Source organism: Macrobrachium nipponense, chromosome 15 (assembly GCF_015104395.2).
Source record: "Macrobrachium nipponense isolate FS-2020 chromosome 15, ASM1510439v2, whole genome shotgun sequence".
NCBI lineage: Eukaryota > Metazoa > Arthropoda > Malacostraca > Decapoda > Palaemonidae > Macrobrachium > Macrobrachium nipponense.
This window is the reverse complement of record NC_087208.1, coordinates 3,309,517-3,327,490: the sequence shown is the minus strand read 5'-3', so window position 1 is coordinate 3,327,490 and position 17,974 is coordinate 3,309,517. Positions and strand designations below refer to the sequence as shown.

At 35.1% G+C, this 17,974-nt stretch overlaps 1 protein-coding gene across 2 annotated transcripts in view; it reads left to right on the top strand.

Annotated features, from left to right (window-relative positions):
* Nucleotides 1-9,906, top strand: part of LOC135226971 (kinesin-like protein KIF18A) — a 118,576-nt gene extending 108,670 nt beyond the window's left edge. For both annotated transcript variants that reach the window (XM_064266674.1, XM_064266675.1), the window contains 2 exons: nt 2,852-3,071; nt 8,065-9,906. In XM_064266674.1, coding sequence (XP_064122744.1) covers nt 2,852-3,071; nt 8,065-8,231 — 387 coding nt within the window. In that variant the 3' untranslated portion in view covers nt 8,232-9,906. The remainder of the gene's footprint in view (nt 1-2,851; nt 3,072-8,064) is intronic.
* The last annotated feature ends 8,068 nt before the right edge of the window (nt 9,907-17,974 follow it).

Sequence of the window (17,974 nt, the reverse complement as noted above, 5' to 3'; positions counted from 1 at the left end):
ACCGAGAGTACCATCGTGGAACTTAGACGTGGTACTTAAGTTTCCTATGTCGAGTCAATTTGAACCGCTCCATTTAGCCTCGCTTAGGAATCTTACTAAGAAGACCATTTTCCTAACCGCTCTGGCGACGGCGAAGAGGATTAGCGAAATTCAAGTCATAAGCAAGCGCATTGGGTTCAAGGATCATAGCGCAGTTAAGTCCTACGTTCTTAGCAAAGAACGAGAACCCTTCCAACCCTTGGCCGAGGACGTTCGAGATCAAAGGGTTGTCGGAGCTAGTGGGACCTGAAGCTGAGAGAGTCCTGTGTCCTGTCAGGGCTCTCAAATTTTATTTGCAGAGAACCAGAGCATGCAGAGGCTCTTCGGAGAACTTGTGGTGCTCTGTGAAAAAACCAGATCTTCCGATGTCGAAGAACGCACTGGCGTTCTTCTTAAGAAGTACGGTTAAGGAAGCCCATGAAAAGTGTAGTGAAAGTGACATGGAGCTTCTGAAAGTGAAAGCCCACGAGTTGAGGGCTATTGCTACTTCGGTGGCTTTTCACAAAAATATGGCAATCAAAGATATTTTGGGCGCCACTTATTGGCGAAGCAATTCGGTGTTCGCTTCACACTACCTGCGGGGAGGTGAAAGCAACATACGAAAATTGTTACTCGCAAAATCGACCATACGTTTGCTGGGCAGAACACTGTTTTGGGGTGGCAGGATGGTAGCGCTCATCCTATCCTTTAATGGTTAGGGGAGTTTTTAACTTGTGTTATGGTTGTGGGGTTGACCGCCTGCGGCAGATCTCCCTTCCATTAGCTTAGTCTAAGTGGGATACTTTTGGTAGGCTACGCCAGGTGGTTTTGTTTTACTTCGTTGCCCTCATTTGTATGGTCAATGGTCTAGTCACGTCGTGGTCTCGCCCCTGTTGACAGATCATCTGGAGTGCACCAGCTTTATAGGTCTCTACCTTGCTGGCAACTCTAGTAGCACAAGCAGACTTACGCGGCAGTAACCACGAAGTCAGCTGTGCTAACAGGTAAGGAACCAAGATATCAATTATCTGCATATATATGTTTCCTAAAATCTTCTATTCTGTCTACTCCCACCACCAAAGGTGGGATTCAGCTATATATATATCTGACAGGTAAGTTTCATGAACAAAATGATATTGTAATGATACAATTAAGTTTGTTCATACTTACCTGGCAGATATATATAATCAAGTACCCACCCACCTCCCCTCAGGAGACAGTGGAAATAAAAATTATGAATAGAAAATGGGAATGGTTCCTGATACCCGCCTCCCAGCGGCGGGAATGGGTACTAACCACCTGACTCCCACTGCGTGTGTCGTAAGTGTTTAAATTTCTGTCGGATTCGGAAAAATACAGCTATATATATATCTGCCAGGTAAGTATGAACAAACTTAATTGTATCATTACAATATCATTTTAAAATGGTGCAAAAATTATGTCAGTGACAAAATAATTTCCGAGATGTGTCACTGATACTTTTTAGTGCGATAAGAAAGAAATTCGCGCTTGCCCGCCTGCGTAGCGATTGTAAACAAAACAATGCCTTGATCCGTGAACTCCCAGCATCCCCCAAGGCGCGTGATACAACAGTTTCGGCTGGTATGGCCTATAAGTATTTTTCCGCCAAATTTTTAAAAAAACTTTTTTGTTTTTTGAGCCGACGTATGATACGTCCAATCGGCATACGGGAGACATTTTGACACGACGTTTAATACGTCCAATCGGCGTAAGAGGGTTAATCAAGGGTTAGCAATGTTAACATTAACCCTTTCATCAATGGAAAGAGGAAGATATGCAAATGCACATGGTGTAAAAAATTTTTATTTATTTTTTTAATTCACGCTACTTTCGATGAGATATTGAAAATTACTATTTACAACCCCTTGTGAGGCCTGTTATACAACATCATTGTAAATTTTACCTAGTTATACATGTTTTAGCTAATAATTTTTTGTAAAATTATAATTACAGCTCGCACTATATATGATAGATAAGAACTAAAATCATTAACAAATTCTGAGTATATACATTTGTTGTAAAATATTTAAGAGATTTTTTTAGGCATTTTTTCCCAGTTTCTTATTTCTTTCTTTCTTTCTTCTTTCTTTTTTTTTTCCTCCATATATAAAAATGCTTAAAACTGCCTATTTTGTTAACTAACAAAATAGGCAGTTTTAAGCATTTCAGGACAAATCCACTAAGAATGTTTATATCTGATTTTTTAAAAGTTTTTATCAAAAAGTGCATTTAATAAGGGGAAAACTAAAACAAATTTGTGGATATTTCTCAAAGAAAAATACTGCAAATATGTGAATTTCCCATAAATAATGGGTAGATATGTTCCAAAGAGAAATCTGCAACTACGGGGGTCCACTGTATAGCTGAAATAATATCATAAAAATAATAAGAACAACAAACAGCAAACGGTGTGTTTATGAGGAAATAAAAAGACGTCATAGAGGAAAGAGGAGCATGACATTCCCCCCTTGAAGTCTAGAACACAAATAAACTCGTGAGATGCCGATTTGGGTAAAGGGACCTGAGGGTACGGTTACCAAGAATCATTTATAGCCCATTGAAGTAATGCAAGATTGTGTAATTTTTATGCTTGCCTGGAGTGGATCTGTCCACTTCTCAAAACCTGTTATGGTATCCATACATTAAAGGTTAGCAGTATAGTTAATATCCACTTTTGCAAGTTATTCAAAAGGGTTTCCTTTTGAAGTTATGAGTTTATTATATATGATGTTTCATAAAGCAAATATATCACCTTGGAATGTTAATAGATGTCTGCCACCCTGTCTTATTTACTTTAACATTTTCATTTCAGACCAAAAAATTTAATTCAAAAACTGGTTTGATTTCACACAAGACATTAAAAGTCACCACACCTCACATAACCAAGGGTTTCTCGTCTACAAGTAAGACATCCAAGACCCCCCGAAGTGGCGGTTTGAGGAGAAGCCTGAGCACGTCAGCCCTTCATGGCAAGCCTAATAGCAGTGGGAAACAGATTCAAGAGTCTCCTGTTTTTAAGAGGAAATATAATGGTAAGGCCAATTCTTTACTTGTACTAGTTTGAGCTTTTGAAATCCAACTACAATATGATAGTTCCCACACAAATATGAACCTACACTTTAATATATGGGTTACACGCACCTACTATGAGATTCAGAGCTTCTGTAACGCGGTTTTTTGGCAATAACTTTTTATCTATGCATTTCATAGATATAACGCTTATTCAGAATACACATTATATCTACACATGAATTTTGACTGTATTCTGCATTACGTAGGTTGAGTTTTTTTTTTTTTTTTTTTTTTTTTTTTTTTTTTTTTTGAAGACGGGGGCCAACTTACTCAGAGACAAGGTTTCGAACGCACTTGTTACGTAACTTATGACAGCATTTCTTCCCTCTTTCTCGATGGATGATAGGCTATATGTAACGAGGGCTATACCTCTGGCAACAATGACAAAAATTTAAATACAAGCAAAGCAGTACACCTTTATGAACTCTGAATCCTCTCCACTGATAATTGTAATAATGAACAAACCAACAAAATATGTTAATAACTACAAAAACACTTCGATTAATAGTCTAACTCCCAAAATAAGTGTCCTAAGAAATTATAATCTACTTTATAGGTCACAATCAGATTGACAAGATGTAGGGAATAGTTGGTAATTTTCAAAGACATAGTAGACAAGCTTGATTTGATAACTGCTGTATCCAATGTGAAACAATTTTTATTTATCGGGTGTCTACCTATTTACTAAAAAAAAAAAAATAGACATACCGTATTTTGGCTTTAAACCTTCACCAATAATTATCGTCAGAATGATGACTTCATGAGGCTCCACCCACTTTGGCCCCGTTATAATTCAGGATAACAATGAAGGCTATCATGGACATTGTTGTATTAGAAAATCTAACTTCTGGTTATAAAAACTCATTTCTCGAGTAGTTGTAAGAAGTGCTAAATGATCCTCAGGGATCCCAGCAGTTGGCCTAAACGTTTAATTCATGTATATTGCTGCTATTACTAATTTTGCGGCACTACTGCTATAGTAGTATTACTACGCTAGCACAGATGCCCCTCCCACATCTATGTATCGTTCCACCATTCATAAAGTCTTTATATCCAACATGGTCGTACAGACTAAAGAAGAAGAAAAAAATTATATCGGATGATCCTTTGGACTGCTGGAGATTTTAGCACATATAAGCTTTTATTTACTTCGGATAAAAATCTTATTTTAAGAAAAATAATTATATAAAGACTGTTTACATACAATCTCTCTCTTTCTCTCTCTCTCTTGGTTGCATAGTGAATAGTTAATGGAAATGTTCAAAATCCTGAATGACATTACAAGTATTTTAATCACTTTACGCTAATTACAAATCAGACCATAAACATTGGATTTAAACTAGAAACTGAATAATTACCTATTCAGGCTATAGTAAGCATGGCCACGGGTTTTCTCTTGACTGTATAAAGTTGCAAGTCGTAAGACAAATGCAGTTTTGCAACCACGGGGACAATTCCAAATCCTGTTAGCCATTCTTGACTACTATGGGTTTCAGAGCCGATGGAATAAGGTGAATGGGTTTCTGTCTGGTGGATGGGTGGGGCAACATTTCGTAAAACGATGTTTACCTTGCTTACGTAATGAATGTTTTTCGACTCTTGGCTGGCAATCATTGGCCATGGAGTCGGCTAGATAATTTTTACTCTATAAAAATTAAAACTATCGGGTTTAGGTTATTGGTAATGCTGACAAAATTTGTGTGTAGACGTAAAATATACATATGTTAACTTTCAGCTACAACTGATGCTTTGATAAGGAGCAAAATAAAAAAAAAACCGTGTTACAGAGGCTCTGAATTTCATAGTAGTGCACTTTGGCTTTCACCTTATCTCAAAGGACAAAATACTAGTGGACATACCTACAATCGCTGGCGACTTGAGTTGGCCTACCCTTCCTTTGTGCTCTCAACACATCCGCTTTTACTTGCTCACCGAGTCATCTCTTGTTTTAGTTGTGTTTTGTCTTGTCTGTAGAGTGAGCATGCCCTCCACGCATTTAGCATCGGACTGTGGTCCCTCTTGTACAAAAGGTAGTGTATACCTGTGATTGAGGAGCGTGAGTGGTAGTGTGACATCTATGTGTATCAGTGTTAATTTTCCTTGTCTTAGAGTGCAGGTTAGTCTGTTGGTCTGAGAGACAAGTTATTCACTATTTTTTCAAGGCCTTCCTAGTGATTTTGTTTCTAGAATCATGTCAAGCACCTTATGTCCTCTCCCATAGCATCCATTGTGGGTTGTGTGTACGTGCACGCTTGTGCCTCAAAGGTCTAGAGAATACTAGGTCTTCTCACGCAGGATTAAGGAGGATGAGATGTGGGTTAACCCTTACTGGACGTGTAAATATATCAATATGCAGCTCCTCAGGCCGGGTAAACTTTGAGGTCGGCCAATTTACGGGGGGAAAAAAACATGTTAAGGGAAAGAGGAAGATATGCAAATGTGCATGGTGAAAGAAAAAATCTTGAAAGTTTCCCCTACCTTCCACGAGAAGTTGAAAATTACTATTTACAACCCCTTGTGAGGCCTCTTTTACAAGACAATCATAAATTTTACCAACCTACATGTGTTTTTTCTAATAAATAATTTTATTTTACAGTAGTACCTCGTATTTCAAACTTAATCCATTCCAGAAGGATGTACGAAGTACGATTTGTTTGAAATATGAAACAAACATCCCCATAAGAATAAAGGGAATCAGGATCATTCGTTCCAGCCAACCCAAAAAGTCCCCCTTTTCACATTTTTACTATTATTAATGTGTTCAAAAGGTAAATTAAGAGTGAAGTAATGAAACACTACATTATATGAAGTAAAATTTTCTCAATTTTATTTTTTCTATGTACGATTTACGAACTGTTTGGTAAAAATGGCGCCGGCTGGCTGGGAGATGGAGGGAGGAAAGATGGGAACCCTTCAAGCAAACCAAATTGGTAGCAGTATGCAAAGGTTGATAAAATCAGTTTTATTCACATAGGTATAAAGACAATCAAAGGAATCGATAGTGTGTTTGTCCGATTGGATCTTAAGTGCACAAAAGAGATTAATTGTGCCACAATACATCAACTTACAGTGGGCAAACGACAGACTTTTAAAACAAACATGAGGATTTTGCAAATAATAAGTCAAGAATGCTAGAAAAGGAATTTCTCAATGAATTTAACAATGATTAAATATGAAAAAATATTGCATTGGTTTGTTCTCATATTTTATCATTACGTTAAATTCATTGGGAAATTTCCTTTTTATGTGAATTGTTATTGCTTTTACATACATACAGTAATATTTTAACTTTTCTTCTCTCCTCAACATATCAATGCTCCCTCATTCAATCTCAAGTCAGCTGTTACATACAATTTTATACACCATTTATGCTAAATGTTATATTGAAAGCTGTATTTTATATTTAATGCTTTATAATTTTATTTTGTTGAATATCATTAAACTGTTGTAAAGGAAAAAAAATTAATACAGTTTAACTTGTAAGACCCAGTAGGCCGCCGAATACAAGTATAAACTAGACAATCAGTCAGTTCGAAGTACAAGTATTTGTTCGACAAACGATACAAAATTTTCTCAAAAATTTTGTTCGAAAAATGGAAAGTTCGACACAAACGTTTGACAAACGAGGTACCACTGTATTTTGTGATATTATAATTACTGCTCACACAATATCAAAATAGATAAGAAATAAAATCTGTAAAAAATTGAGTATATTTGTTGAAAAATATTTATGTAAATTTACCAAGAATTAAGATTTAGGTTTTTTCTAATATTTCTTTCTACTTTTCTTTGTAAAATTACATTTACAATGGACATCCTATCATTAAAGACAAGAACAAAAAACAGCCAACACTTAGTACATTTACGAGTAAATTTACAAAAAGACGTCATGAGAGACAGATACACAATACATTCCCCCACGAAGTTACAAGCATAGCTGAAGTCCTGAGACGCCCGATTCGTGGTTTTAGCCAGTGTAAAAGTTGCCATTAGTGAATTTATGGGGTTTAGAAGTATTGGCACCTCTTTCCTGCCTGATTATTTCCAAATCAATGGCGCATAATATTTTTTATCTACAGGATCAATCCGTCCACCACCCCAAACCTGTTATTACTACTCCTGAGGATCAATCTGTCCATGAAGGGTTAAGAAACTGACATCGCACGGTCTACGTGCTTTCTCCTGTTTCCAAGTTGCCTCTTTTTAATTAATTTTAAATAATTAAAACAAATTTAAAACTAGGAACTTAACACATTTGTCACTATTACAGTTATAGCTCAATCTTACGCGATTAAAGTTTTGCAAATTCACAATAGTGCAAACTTTCATTGGAATCTAACTAATCATACACAAGTTTTTCACACGCATGCAAATGCAAACACTGCATTTTCAAATTCTTGAGAAACCCTGCTAAAGTGTGTGTAATTTTTTATGTAATTTATAGGTTTTCAGGCTTGTGTAAATTAAATAATAAGAATAATTATTCTCTTACTGAGATCAGATGGACTCTTTATGGTACTACTTGTATGTACTATGTTTAGTATTCTTTTCAAATAATAGAATTAGATGATAATATAACTGTATTTGTAAAATAACCTTTTTATTTCACTTTTAATTAAGGCCATTCTCTCTCTCTCTCTCTCTCTCTCTCTCTCTCTCTCTCTCTCTCTCTCTCTCTCTCTCTCTCTCTCTCTCTCTCTCTCTGAAGTGGAGGTAGTACCAGTGGCAGGATTTAGCATGTCCTGTGTTATTGGATCTTGTAAAATGCAAGTCACATGAGACTGCTTTTTTCTGTGTAGAAATAAGGCAATTTATTAATAATAGGTGTGAAGAAACTCGTCTGTAAAAAATAGCATGTCATATTTTGTTTAGTTTAAGGCTAGCTGAATAAGGTGTACTATAGTTCATATGTAGTTCACAACCAAAATCAATTTTTACAATTGTTTTTTTCAGTACTGGGAAATGCCTTGATTAAAACCTCAAATTTTGTGAAGATGAGGAATCAGGAAAATCTACCACCCTCAAGTGTAAGAAGCACACCAAATCCTAAATCCTTGGTTTTCAAAGAGACTGTTTCGTCGTTAGCTAAGCACACTTTCAAACAGCAGCAGAAAACTTGAAGCTGTCAGTCATCTTGTCTTTATAACATCAAAGCGCTAGGTAATGGGATTGAGAAAGTCTGTCAAAGACCATCAGTGAATACTGTCCAGATCTTTAAGACTGATGTGGATGCACAAGGTCATGGTTTATCTTTGTTAACCTTAGAGAAAGTCTCTGATAGTGTGGTTTACAAGGAGGTAGTTGACTTGGAGACAGATCAGGAAAATGTCATCACCAGGGGAAAAGAGAAAATGGATTTGATGATGAAGTCCAACAAAACTTCAGTGGAATTTGGTTTTGAACCATGGAGTATTCATCGTAGTTCTTGGGTCTCCTCATCTGGAATAATTCGCCGTCTGTCATTATGGCTCCTAAAAGAATAGGTTTAAGTATCTTGAGTGATTTTACAGCTTTTGGCTGTATTGTCCCACCGATTGCCAAAGGTTAGCGGTGTGTACATAGTTGAAATGTACATATATTATATATCATCTTGTATATAGCTATCACATATTGCCATGGAGATAAAATTATTTTAGATAACTTTTTTAAAAGGTATCAGCTTTCCAGTATCCTATTATAGCTTCAGTTTTTCAATATTTTTAACATGAAATAGTTGTGCTGTCTGCTGTGTAGCACTTTTCCCAGCTTAAAAAAACTAAACTTTTTACCTTACATTTTTGTGATTTACACCCCCTTTTTAATTTTTACTATTTTTATATTTGTTGCCTTTCCTCTTATATTTTTTTTTTTTTCTGTAATTTTCTCCTATATACTATTTGTTAAAGACTAAATGTTATTTGTTTTATTTTCTTCTTTTCCTGTCCTGTGTGAGTGAACTTCTGTGAATGTTTTTGACCTCAAAATAATTCATTGATCTGGTTAAAATAGCTAATAGTAAAAATAATGTACTGTTGAATATTTCCATGTTAGAGACAAGTTTGAAGCTACTAGGTTTTTATTGCTTGAGGAGGTTGATTAATGGCTTTAAAATTATTCACTGGAAGTGAATTACCTCCCAAGTAGTAAATTTTTATAAGATTCTTATCTTTGGCCATGACTGCTATGCCTGGCAGAAAGGATTGGTTTTTCAACAAGGAGCAAATTTGGAGTAGGGGAAAGAGTGGAAGTAGCTTGAATAGGAAGTGGGCAAGTGGAAAATCAGTGGTGCAACAGCTTCACTTGAGGCATGCTGTAGCCAGTACATTCTTGCATGATACTGGCACATTGATAGTTTATGAAATTCACAGGTCAGATAATCATGTTTTCCTAACATTGCCATTATGAATACTTGGTATGTACAGCTTCATTTGAGGTGCATTTGTTAGCTTTTTCTTAGAAATAATCTCACTGGATTAACTATGACCTTTCATTGGCTCCTTGGAAAACAATTTTTCCAATATGATAGCCAATCCTTAAATTAATCTGTGAGGGCTATGAATATTATTTTAAGGTTAATCTGCGTTGATCAGTTTTAACTGTGTATTAATAATGTGTGCATGCCAGCATAGTCAATTTGATTGTTTGCTTTTGGAAAGTCTTGGAACTTGAGTTTCTTATTGTGACACTCCATTTGCTGTTTAATGTTTCACTTCTATTCCCGAGCAACCAGTATATGTAAAATAATTTAACCATTTAAGATTTGATTTTATAAAGAGAAGCTTTATTACCTTTACTGGAATAAATAAAATATGTACATATTGTTTTTCTCTTTGACATTCACCTTGTCCCTGTCTTGATAAATCTGTGATTTCAGTACATGAATCATGTCAGAATGGCTTTAGATAATACAGATTCAATCATAATGGATGGCTTGGCATCTGTTCTAGAACATTTAAATCTCCAACCAAATCATTGCACAATTGTAAAAAAAACTACCTGTCCAAGACAGGCAGGTTAACCTATGAATTGGACCACACTTGTGATTGCCATCCATCCACAAAATTGGTAACAGTGTCTGCCAACTGTGCATTTGGCCCTCTTGTGGAAGGGGCTTTGCAAAGAATATTTCTTCAAGAAAACATATTCATAATTCACACTTTTTCCAGGCAGAGCTTGTAACATCTAGGATTTTGAAACTCGTAAAAGGACAGTTGCATTGCTATGGATATGCTCCTAACATCATAAACAGCACTAGAACATTATATGATGTATATAGGTTCACAATATGCAGATTTTACTGATGTTTCCTAGTCATTCTAATGAAACTAATAGTTCTCTCGCAAAGTCTATGCTTGTATGCGAGGCAAAACTGCTGAATAACATTTGGCAAGTATAGTTACTGAAATTATTGCATTACAGAAACATAATCTTACATGGCCAGAAGACCTGCAAAAAGTGTCCTATACTTAAGGAACACAGAGTTCATTACAAATAAGTTTATTTAATACTGAGGTATATAAAGCCACCAAAATGATAACCACCATGACCAGATTAAAAGCAACCATTCATTCTAGACTACCTCGTAACCCATGAACATGAAAGGATTCTCTGTAGCAATGAATCATAATCGTTAACATGAAATCCATCATTGGATTATGGTATTATTGTAAATGGCACGTCAAAGTAATTCTATCCGTGCCTGTATGTAGTTCAACACCGACAAGTTAAATTTTAGGTGACTGGCCTAATTTCTACTGAGTATTGTTAATTTGGGAACAAATCTAAGTAAATTTTTCACAATTTTGCATACCCAGTTAAATTACAAAGCAGAAGTAAATTTTTTCACATTATATTTGCATACCCAGTTAAATTTCAAAGCCGTATCTGTGTCAAACTGACCCAGATATTTACTCCATTGAGCCTCAGGATAGCTCTTCTCGTACCTCAGTGTGTTATCTTATGTGCCTCTGTCCTTCCCAGAAGCAGCACTTTTTTGTTGTGCCATTAATAGATAATCTCATTCCTCTCATTTTTTAAATTTTTTGTATTGAGTGTAAATATAACCCTATTCAAACACTAATTTCATACTTGTATTAACTGTCTAGGAACTGCATAGACCCCTGAAATTCATAAGTAGCATACATACAGTAGAACATGTAGAAGTCCCCATGATGCAATTAACTTTGGTAGATCCAACTCTTACTCTTGTAATGTTTAATGCCCTTTATCTAATGAAACTTGCAGTGTTCTTTTTCCCAGTTATGCATCTCTTAACAGCAGAATTATTTGGAATAAGGGTTAAGCATTTATGGGTAAAAACATAACACCACGAGTTTTATCATTTTAGTAACTAGAAGTCTTCAGATTCCCTTCAAAATGGTGTTTAAAATCCTTTTGTTCAATTTAAAGAATTTTGTTTCAAAAAGTCAAGTTTTCATTCAACAAATTGTATGAAGGTGGTACAGATGTTGAAATGTGGTCCTTGCAAGTTGCAAGTTAGACAATGAAGGATTTGCTGTTATGTATGTAAAACCTGTGGTCCTTGGCAAATAGAATCCGTAGGGGGTTAGTGCCAACAGTGCACCTCATTTGATGAACTGCAGGCAATACTTAAGGGTCTTTAAAACATCCCATCAACCCCTTTCATTTATTTTACTGTACCTCTGTTTGCCTTCTCTTCCATCTTGCTTTCCACCCTCAACTAACTGTTCATTCATAATGCAACCGCGAGATTTTCTTCCTGCTACACCTTTGAAACCTCTACTCTTAATTCCCCTCCCATTGTTAACCAGCCCGAGAAGAGTCTACTTGAGACTCAGAGGTCTGGAAAAACTAACTCCTATTAATAATAATAATCCCCTCCCATTGCTGAATGCTCATACCAAGTCCAAGCGATTAGCCTTTGGCCTTAATTCTATATTCTATTCTATTCCATAGTAAATAGCAGGTAGGATGGAATAATGAATCTCAGAATGGCAACTTAAAACATTAAACCAACTGTTGGACTGTGATTTACTCCATTCCAAGAACAAATCCACATTAAAGTAATATCCATACTCCTGGGAGGTCCCACTTCTCTTGTCTTATGTGTAATTGATGAATACCCTACACGACACAATCACCAAATGCAGATCAGCACTTAAAAATATACCTTGAATGATCATCCAACTTTCAACCAGCAACGTGTCAGGTGCTGGAAAGAAAATTTTTTTATAATCCTCATAACAGTATATCCAATTATTAAATGTTTAAGAAGTTGCAAATTTATTAAGTGAAATTGATTAAAAATAAACTTTTTTGGGCTGTGAGATATCGACAAAGAGACGTTAAGCAGTACTGATGTTTATTGCAGGTAAACGAGCTTATAAATGGGTGCAGACGGATATGTAGCATCCGACCCACACAGGCAAACTGACTTTGGGCCAGCCGATTTGTGTTTCTACACAGACATACTTAAAAGAATATAATTAGTTACATTTATCAAAGATACATGAGTAATATGTTAGAGGCAAGGCCAGAAAATGTGCAGGATATTAGTGGAAAAGCGTTGTCCTTATAGGACAGTCAATATGAAATTAAGCATGTTAAACTCCAAGGTCCAGAGAATATTCCCGATCTACTTATAAAAATATTTCATGTTCGCAATTGAAATGTTCGGTCTTTATTAAGTTATTTACCTCTTTTTACCTTTCAGTCAGCAGCTAACTCATCGCCCTTAGTTACTGTAAGTAGTTTTCCTTTCCCTGTTTTTAGTACCATTAGAGTAAGTTTCAAATTAGGGTAATTAATTTCAATATGTAACTGGTTTCGAATTATGTGCTAAGAGTAGTGGGCTAAGCAGAGCAACGTAAGAACTACTACCTTGCCCAAAGTCGGAGACTGCATACACCTGTTGAAATTAATTACTTTTCTTTTGTCATTTAACTTTTATTCCTTCTAATGTACTACTAACTGCTGTATATATATTTAAATGCCTTTCATGGATACGCAAAAATTTCTTGAAAACCCTTCTAGATTTAGATATAAACGAGCGCTGTCAATTGCTTTAATAAAGTTATTAATATCCTTAATTCAAGTTCAGGTAATTTGTAATATGTACAGAAAATAATTAGGTCCCTAAAATAAGAGCAAAATACTACTTTAGGTGCATGTTGACAAATTTAATAATATGCTGTAAAAAAAGGTTTTTGCTATTAATAAGTCTTAGAATAATAAAATTGTTAGAGTAATATCTATTAAATTTATAAACAATAATAAGTATCCTAAGGGTGCTTAATATATCCCTAACACTGCAAAAAATTTTTTTTATTTTTTTGTAAATTTTTTTTACATAATTTCTTAGAAGACTGACTTAGAAATGATAATTATATATATATATTAGATATATATATATATATATATATATATATATATATATATATATATATATATATATATATATATATATATATATATATATATATATATATATATATATATATAATATATATGTGTGTGTGTGTGTGCTAATTCAATGCAAAATATCTGAGAGGTTTTCTTCCTGTCTCACCTTTCAAACATTTTTCCTGTCCATTTCGGTTTCAGCGATGAATGACCTCATAGGCCCCAGCGCTTGGGCTATGACCTAAATTCTATCTGCTATTCCATTCAACAGTGGTTATTGTATGTCTCCGTAGATCTCGGTGAATTTGGTTTTAGAGCCCTTCACAACTCATTCAATCATTTAGGCTGATAAATTACCCAATTCTCCTAAATAAAGGACCAAGTTATTAGCCTTGTGATAGAAAACTTTCCAGCTGAACGTCCTAGAACTGTGTGAAAATGAAATTCGTTATATATATATATATATAGATATATATATATATATATATTATATATATCATATAATATATATGACTATGTATACATATATATATATATATATATATATATATTATATATATATATATATATATATAATATATATGTATATATATATCAATTCAAGCTACAAATGTCCTTTAATATCTAAATTCACTTTACCTCCCAAATGATATATTTTCATATATGTACCGAAGGGGAATTTTTTAGTTGATAATAATTTCGTTCCCCTTCGGTACATATATGGAAATAAAATATATCATTTGGGAGGTAAAGTGAATTTAGATATTAAAGGACATTTGTAGCTTGAATTGATATATAAATGGATCACGTTCGATGTGATAATTATTCATATATATATATATATATATAATATATATATATATATATATATATATATATATATATATATAAAATGCATGTAGGAAAGGAATACATAATTGAATAAGTATAAGGAAGCTCAGTCAAAGTATCTTGTCATGTGGAAGAAGCGGAATATGAAGGGCGGTAAATCATTCTATTAAGTAAACTTAAGATAATATAAAGATTATCCAACTACGCTAGGAACAAAACTATGAGCCTAAAAACATATAAGTCACACACGATGCATGTATACCTACACCCTGACTTTGGATCAGACTAAGTGTATACAACCTTCACTCAATTGAGGTGCCACATTTGGATGTGCATCCAGTTATTACAAGATACATCAATAAGATATTGTCAGCAGAGATGGACTTCGCCTATTTTATCCACAAATAGGAAGTACACAAATGTTAGGAAAAGTATTGACATTTGGAGTTCGGGTTTTAATCGCTTCAGATGATGCAAGATCATCCTAACATACCCGCCTCACCCATAGCTATATTTTAGAGGGAGCCAGTGCCCCAGTTTTTGCTCACTGTGACGATCAGCTATCCGTTGAACACATGTTGGTGCACTGTCCTAGATTTAATCGTCTTGGGGTAAAGTACTTAATAGCTAGGAAGACTGTTTAAGAAATTTTAAATGATGGTGTTGAGGTAGATAGCCTTATGGGTTATCTAAAAGAATCTTGTTATTTTAATGAGATATGATTTCAGTATATTTAGTGAAGATTATAGTCATTTGTTTTTTTATAAATATATATTTTTAAATATAGAATTTCGATTATTCATTTTATATTGGTTTTATCTATCATCATTCTTCATTTTTTCCGTTCATATTTGAACACTGGTATCATTCACTTATTCATAATTTATCATGCTAATTTATATTTTTCATGTTCATTAGGGCCCCGAATAATCCTGGTGGGTTCCAGCGCTTGGTCCTCAAGACCTAAATTTCGGTTGTAGGACATTTGCTTCCCCGGACATTTGCGTCGCGGACATTTGTGTCCCTGGACATTTGCGTCCCTAATAAAATGCATTTTTACAAAAAAAAAAAAAAAAAAAAAAATATTTACTCTTTCAGTTTGCATTTTATTTTCATGAACATACTTTTCAACAGTTGCTTGTTATAACTAATTGCACATCAATGCATTTAACAGCTCTACAATTATTTTTTTCAATAGTATATACTTTCAAATTATTGCATGTTTTAGTTAATTGAACACCAATACATTCCACAGCTCTGCTTCCGGCTAAGACAAAGGAAACATATGTTCGTCTATTCACATATTTGTTGCAACTCAAACCGCAACTTAATCCAAGATCTTTGTCGTAGAAAAGTTTCCAGAAGTAACAATAAGTTCATGTCTCTTTCATTTATCTCAGTCTATTTTTAAGAAAATATGTGACCTAGGTCTAAGACAACAGTATAGAGAATATGAGGTATTCAATGTGAAGATTCGGTGTTTTTCCGCATTAGCGTTTCTTCCTTTAATTGACGTTGTAGAAGCTTTTATTGAATTGTCCGATGGCTGTGATTTGCCACCAGAATATATACCGCTTATTTTGAAATGACATGCATTGGCCAAGCAAGAGGCCGAAGAGGGATGAGGATGGAACCAACTTTTTTCTATCGAGTCTTGGAATGTTCAAGAAAGTTATAAATCAGTTGCCTAGATCTAATAACAGCTCAGAGGGATTGCAAAATGCCTGACAATATTCTTTATCGTGTCAACATCCCTCTATTTGAAAAAAGGAGGAAGCTTTTGCCTTAAAGAAAAAGTTACTTTCAAAGAGGAGTTCTAGTCCAAAAAATAAAACGGCAACTAAGAGAATCTTGGCATTAGTAGATAAGCATACATAGATTTTTAGATATTTTTGAACCACAATGATTTTTATTAAAATCTTGAAATATTTTTAATACTTTTAACCTATATTCGTTTCAACATTATACCTTTTGTTGTATTTTTAAACCTCCAATGATTTTTTAAATTTTGAAAAAAAAAACCTGTAACTTTTAAACTTTTCTTTTATTCCTTTTATAAAGATGTATTGAAGTACTGCCATGAATGTCCAGAGACGCAAATGTCCGGCCACCCTAAATTTCATAATCAATCAATCATAGGCGCACGGGACCCTTCTCGTCTGGGGGCCTGAACTCTCTCAGCCCGAAATTTATTTTGCCTATAAATCGAAGCTTTTATATATATATATATATATATATATATATATATATATATATATATATATATATATATATATTTACGTATGAGCCTGGCCTTGAAAGAACTACGATACGTAAACAGGAAAAGTTAAGGGAGAACAAGGTGAATTTACTTGAACTTACCGTAAAACGGATTTATAGTGATAATTTACTCTAGAGGAACAGGTCGCCAGAAACTCAGGTAAATACTTTACAGCTATTTATTTACAAGAGGCTCTACTGGCCTGGAGAAAAGTAAATGCTACTGGTCACCACGTGGACTTATAATCTCTCACAAATGGATAAGAGCTGGCTCAAAATGGAATTTGTAAAAGCTGGTTTCATAATCTTGCGGAATGCAACACTTGCGGGCAGAGAGACTTGGCACGTGACTCAGGGAATCTGGAAAAGGATCCCAGATTAAACAAGATAAAAGGAAAAGGATTTCTTTTTATCAGTTACTATTATTTCGTTCTCTAACACTGGGGAAAAGGAACTTTAATGTTTCACTGAGGTATGCAATGACTTCATTTGTCTGGGACGATCACACAAGGGAAACATGCGGCCATGAGGCAGTGAGAGGAAACAAAGGGATGAGTTCATTTTGGTTTTGAAATTAGTTGGGTTTGCAATGACATAACGTCCTGGAGACTGAACTTTATTACAGGATACTCGGGAGCCAACTGACTTGCAACAGCGTATACAGAATTACCAATAACGGATGCATGCCCACTCGCATGGCCGAAGAACATATCGTACATCCCCCCCCCTCAAGAATATACTTATACATGGCAAAAATAAAAAGGGGAAAAAAATACAAAACACATATCGTACATCCCCCCCCAAGAACATTCTTATACCATGACAAAAAATAAAAAGGGGGAAAAATGCCCTTAGATCAATTAGAAATGAGAGACAAGGGAAGAAACAAAAAATTAAAGCTAACTTCTCGATGCATAAACAAAAACGAAATAAAATACATAAATTCTCTGAAAAGAAATATCAATTCCTGATGCAATTGCATACAAAAGATAATAACATCACTCTACAAAGTCTTTGAGCCACTTGGGTTTACCTGCGGCTCTTCGGGCCTATCAACAACGTTGGGCTCCTGTGTGGTGCGTGTCCCCTGTTCTGTCGGGGTATGGTTTGCGGAGGACTCGTGCTGAGACATGGGCGTGCCAGAGGGCGGAGCGATGACTCTCAGGCGTCGTCTGTTTCTTTTTGACAGCCTGCCGCTCCCGTTAAGCTTGACGGTGTACTGACGATGGGGCTTTGTTTCTGTTACTATGCCCGTTCAATCCCATTGCTTGGTAGCTTGGTTTTGTATGCGTACATGGGTACCTAGTTCGATGGGCAGCAGTCTTCTGGTAGTGCCAGGGATGCGCATCGCCTCCTGCGACCTTGCCACTTGTAACTCCCTTCGACGTATCGTCTGCCTCCAATATCTGTC